The sequence below is a fragment of the Glycine max genome, chromosome 13 (genome assembly GCF_000004515.6).
Source record: "Glycine max cultivar Williams 82 chromosome 13, Glycine_max_v4.0, whole genome shotgun sequence".
NCBI classification, from domain to species: Eukaryota; Viridiplantae; Streptophyta; class Magnoliopsida; order Fabales; family Fabaceae; genus Glycine; species Glycine max.
This window is the reverse complement of record NC_038249.2, coordinates 37545557-37551012: the sequence shown is the minus strand read 5'-3', so window position 1 is coordinate 37551012 and position 5456 is coordinate 37545557. Positions and strand designations below refer to the sequence as shown.

At 33.3% G+C, this 5456-nt stretch overlaps 1 protein-coding gene across 1 annotated transcript; it reads right to left on the bottom strand.

The window, feature by feature from the left end:
• Positions 1–1863: 1863 nt before the first annotated feature.
• On the bottom strand, positions 1864–4096 carry LOC100170710 (NAC transcription factor 56). The gene is made up of 3 exons (XM_003543209.5): positions 3725–4096; positions 3272–3582; positions 1864–2906 (listed from the first exon to the last, which is right to left on the bottom strand). Exons 1-3 carry the CDS (start codon positions 3906–3908, stop codon positions 2274–2276), a joined length of 1128 nt encoding a protein of 375 aa, XP_003543257.1. The 5' UTR covers positions 3909–4096; the 3' UTR covers positions 1864–2273.
• Between the last annotated feature and the right edge of the window lie 1360 nt (positions 4097–5456).

Below are 5456 nucleotides of genomic sequence, written 5' to 3'. Positions count from 1 at the left end.
TTATGTAAATTATTTGAATGATAATATTCTTTTACCACATAATAATTTCTCGTGTATATCCTATGATTTCTTCTTCTTGACGTGTATTACCATATATATCATTTTTCTCTTTTACAAGATCAATGGTAATTAATTATAGATTAAACCTTTTATTATTCTCTTAATTTTTACCATCTGGTTGTTACTCTTGAATTAATCCTCGCAATTTATGTGTTATATAAAATATACAAATTATTTAAATGATAATACTTTTTTATCACATAATAATTTCTCGCGTATATCCTATGACCTCTTTCTTCTTGACGTGTCCTATCATAGATATCACTTTTCTCTTATAGAGGATCAATCGTAATTACAGTTTAAAACTTTGATTATTTTCTTAATTTTTACGCTCTAGTTGTTACTCTTGAATTAATCTTCACAATTTATGTGTTATATAAAAAATAAAAATTATTTGAATGATAATACTCTTTTATCACATAATAATTTTTTGCGTATATCTTATAATCTCTTCTTCTTGAAGTGTATTATCATAGATATCACTTTTCTCTTCTACAAGATAAATCGTAATTACAATTTAAAACTTTCATTATTTTTTTAATTTTTACCCTCTGGTCGTTACTCTTGAATTAATCCTCGCAAATTAATTTGATATTTTCATACTATACACGTCATCTAGAACTTTGATGTGCGCATGTCGAATTGACCATGATTAGGTAGGGTGAAGTGTCAGAGTTTCTGCAGATGAGGGATACTTGAATTATCTGTGTGAATTTATTTGTACTGGATTTGTAGAAAGAAAAAAGAAAAAGAGTAACTTATCCTAAGATATGGGCTGTACGAGTCAATGACATTTTTAGAAGGGAGAAATTAGGGAAACAAAAATTGACAGCATGAAAAAATAGCCCCGGATAATCATGGAATCATGGCATCACAAGCCACAAATTCTTTAATAACATCAAGATTTAAGATAACGTGATAAGCTTAATTAATTAACTCGATCTTCTATAGGCAGTACATCAACATCCACTAGGACTTGTTAAGATCATAGCTCCCAAGATAGCATTTGCTCCAGTAATAACATCTTATATATTAAATAATATGTGAAGGGATATGATTAGCATGTTTATTGTCTTTATGTGTCAAAACATGAAAACAATGAATTATAATATTTAACTTATTGACAATTGATTTTTTTTGTTTATAATTACTATTTTTAATTAATAGTATAAAATAAGACAAATATCATCATATGTTATGGGAAAATTTTCGTTTTCAAATGTTGAGCACGAGAGATCAGTAGGAACAAAATTCATAAACTGAATTGGTGCGTATAAATCAGAAAAGTCCCTAGCTAATAATTAAGTTGCACATGTAGATCTTCCTACATCGCATAGGACGTACGTGGTGAAAATTATTTCATAACAAACAAATTACTATGGCATACCTTCTATGTGTTCATTTACTGATACAAATGTTCCAAACTCAATTAGATTCGTCAGGAATAATTCTGGGCAAGAGGATATAAACATCTGAGTGAGACTAATAACCTTCTGGTTAGGTTACATGCAGAGACGTGATCGAGAATTCGTTACCATATAGTATTATACTTAAACAAAAGAAAATCCGATCTCGTTACTTTTGTGCTAACTTATAACCTTCATAGCACAACAGATAAAACCAATGAAAATTCAATCATTATATCAAGCTCTTGAGAGAAGAATATAAACAATACAGTGACAAACCATAGTCACCATTTGTCTTTAATTAAAATATATTAAATAGATCGTTGTTCTACAGTATATGATCTACACAAAGCTCATTTGTATCCTAATTGATCAAGGTATACATATAACAGCTGAGTTGAAATCTCTTTTCTCATTTGAATATTTGTATACATTAATTAAGAGCACACCACCATTTTTTTATTTACATACCAATAAAAAAAGCAAATATCTATATATACGTATAAAGCTATATTAAAGTTTAACTAAAAGTATCCCATGGCCTGACCTTTGGTGTTGTTATTGCTTGCAGCTAACTCCAATGGTTGAAGAACTTCATTGGATGATAATGAGGCCCATCTAAATGATCAAACTCTAACAACTGCTTCCAAATTCCTAACAACCAAAATCTCAATATCCCATTAAAATCATTACAATCTAATAGTGTAGGGTTTCCACCAGCTGATCGAGGATCATATCATATATCCTTCTTTATAGTAATTCAATATCTCCCTGTTCATCAATAATTAAAACAAACCTGAAATTGTTCTAAGCATACCAATTCATTCCTGGTATTTGGTATGTTGTTCTAAGAAGTCCATCACCTATTGACCCCAATATTGATTGTTGGTGCAATGAAGGGGTTTGAGGGAGTTGATTAAGCAGAGTGGCAATAGAGGAAGCAGTGCCATTCTCTTGATCATCCCTCACAACACTTCCATGGTTATTATTGTCCCCACTTAATTCCAAATTGAACCTTTTGTTCGAAGATGAGGTACCCGCCACATCCTCATCGTTCCAATACAGTGATGAAAGTGTTCTCTTAGAAGTGTTTGAAGAGTGAGTCATGGTTGGAACAAAAGAAAGCTCTTCCTTGGATCCCCCTAAGTGAGATGACATGGGACCAGGTGTAGTAGTAGTAGTTGTGTTCATCCCTCCGTTGCTGTTACCTATCATCATCCCTTCCAACAAGTTGTGGTGATCATTTTCCAACAATGCACCGTTGTTGTAGGCTGTCGTCATCTTTGAAAGATGATGAAACCTCGCACTCATGTGGCCCACGTTGATGGATGGAGGAATCCCTCCAATCATGTCATCCATTGAATCTTCCCTGTCATGCTCCATGGGTGACCTATGCGTGTTGCTCTTCTTGTAGATTCGGCACAGCACCCAATCATCAAGCTATAGACACACAAAATCCAAAGCACCAAATTCAGAAATCACCCAAAGGGATATATAAAGCACAATATTTAATTCATGAACAAAACTTAGATAATAGAATTGGAGTTTCACATCGATAAATTTATACATTCTTCAATAAAAAAAATCTTTATTATCCAGATTATCAAATTAAAATTCCAATTCTAATAATCAGATAACAACAGAGACAACACATCTGAATCGTTACACAAACATTCAAAAGAAATTATTCATCATATCACCACATCGTATTATCATATATATTAACGAATAAGATGATGTGATAAAATGATCAAATTTCTAATGAACATTTGGCATGTATACAAAATAAAATTGTAATGAATTACCCTTAGAGTGTTTTTCTTGTTGCCCAAGTCACAACCAGGAGGAGGCCTATTGTTAGGCTTGTTATCAGTTAGCCTATATTCATGCATGATCCAATTGGTTTTGATCCCTCTTGGGGGCTTCCCTCCATAGAAAACCAAAGCCTTCTTCACCCCAACCTTTTGGGTCCCACCAGAGGTCAACACAGGCTTATCAGTCCCAGTAGCCTTCCAATACCCAGATGTCGCCGCCCTGTTTGGCCTCGCGCCGTTCGGATACTTCCTGTCCCTCGGAGTAAAGAAATACCACTCCTGCTCCCCAAACGCGGCCTTAGCTGCCAACCACACAAAAATAAAGAAAAATCATAATAAATACAAAAAGTAAATAATACAAAATAAAAAGTAAAACAAACCCATTTGAGTTTTGAACGTAAAGTTTGAATCTTTTGATTCGTTGGATGAAATTGAAGAACATACCGGGTAGCTCCCATGGATCGAACTTGTAGAGATCAACCTCGGCGATGATGGCTACCGGAAGAGGAGCAGAAGCTGCTTTTTTCTTGAGGTAGTGAACTACAAGCTCTTCATCAGTGGGGTGGAACCGAAACCCAGGTGGCAGGTTCGGTTGTTGTGAACCGCTTGATGAGTCGGTGCTTTCCATGGTCACCACCGAACAAAGCTTAATTTTTATCTAACCTTTTTTTTTTTTTAACTAAGGTGGTGGTGGGTTTTGTTTTCAAGTGGTAGTTATGTTATGGCTATGGCTTCTTCCACGGAAGAACATGTTATATTAGTTCGGACGAAATGTTTTGTTTTTGTTACCCCACAATATAAGAGTGACGCCCATGTTTTATACCGGTACGGGAGTGGGGAATGATCCTGTGTGGGTAGGGTTTATTTTGACATCCAATGGTCTCGCGACGTGTTAGAGAGTCAGGGGTATTTGGTCTTTTCGGATGGGAGGGATTTATCCTGTGGAGTGAGGTGGCGGCGGGTGTATGGAAGAAGGGGTGGGTATGTGATGATGACGTGAACTGGAATTCTAGCCGTTGAGAGGTTGACACGTGGGATTCCAAATTGGTGAGAGGGTGACACGTGGGTGGGAGCCAAGGGGGACTGTGCTAGTTTTCTTTATTTCATTATGAGGGTTTTTTTTTCACTGATAGTGATTTTTAATTGTAGTATGTGTTGTGGAAGAAAAAGGATACAAAGGAATGATAAGTGTGAGGTGAAGATAAGATTTTAGTCTCCTGCTTTTGTTGGCTGGAGGATGGAGCCATCAATCCATGTGTAACAAGAAAATTACCATGCTAATCATGTGGGGTCCATGCATAATCCCACTTTGGAGTTTCAACCATGGGAATGGTAAGTATACATCATTGTTAGTCATGGCATGGCTTATCATAAAGATACTGTCTTGTGTTCGTTGGAAAAAAATATATTTTTAAGCTTAAATTATAATATTCATAATATTATTCTTTAAAATGTAATAATATACCTTCAAATTAACGCCACTTAAATTTTTAAGCTCAAAATATAGTCAAATATGAGACTCCTTGTGGATATCTAAATCCATGAGCTGATCTGAAATATATACTTCTTTCTGAGATGGAACAACTAAATTAGAGCTATCCTACATATATTTTTTATTGTTAGAAACAAATTAAAATGTTGAGTGAGATTCAATTAATACATACCATCTTGGTTTCGACACAAAATTATTTGTTTTCTGTGATTTTCCTCTCTAATAGGTTATACTTTATATATTACTCTAAAAAGTATATATTCCACTTATACTAATTAAACACTCCTTACTATTAACACTAAAGTGGCTTTAACTAAAAAAGGAAATACTAATTTAATTTAGAGTTGAATGTTTATTTAGTGACGGTATAAAATAATTTTATATCGTCATTTAATTATAAAATATTATTTGAATTATTTAAAGATAATTATTTTAAAAGTTAAAAAATTTATCATACATGATAAATTATAATTAAATGATTATGTAAATTTTTTTATACTATCAATACATAATCTTGTTTCTCTTTAATTTATTATATTTAGTACTTTTCAATTTTTTTTTATTTAAGATTGGAATTCTAATCATGTTGATCAATTGCACCAAAAAAATCATACTGATCAAACTCCAGCACATTCTAAAAAAATGGGAAAAGTACGTATATTTACATAATAAAAAATGGGTGTT

What these genes read in the sequence shown, in the direction of transcription:
- LOC100170710 (XM_003543209.5), bottom strand. Translation starts at nt 3,908, where the DNA reads ATGGAAAGCACCGACTCATCAAGCGGTTCACAACAACCGAACCTGCCA. An exon ending in CGATCCATGGGAGCTACCCG is followed by an intron (nt 3,583 to 3,724) that starts GTATGTTCTTCA and finishes TGTGGTTGGCAG; the next exon opens with CTAAGGCCGCGTTTGGGGAG. An exon ending in ACAAGAAAAACACTCTAAGG is followed by an intron (nt 2,907 to 3,271) that starts GTAATTCATTAC and finishes GTGTGTCTATAG; the next exon opens with CTTGATGATTGGGTGCTGTG.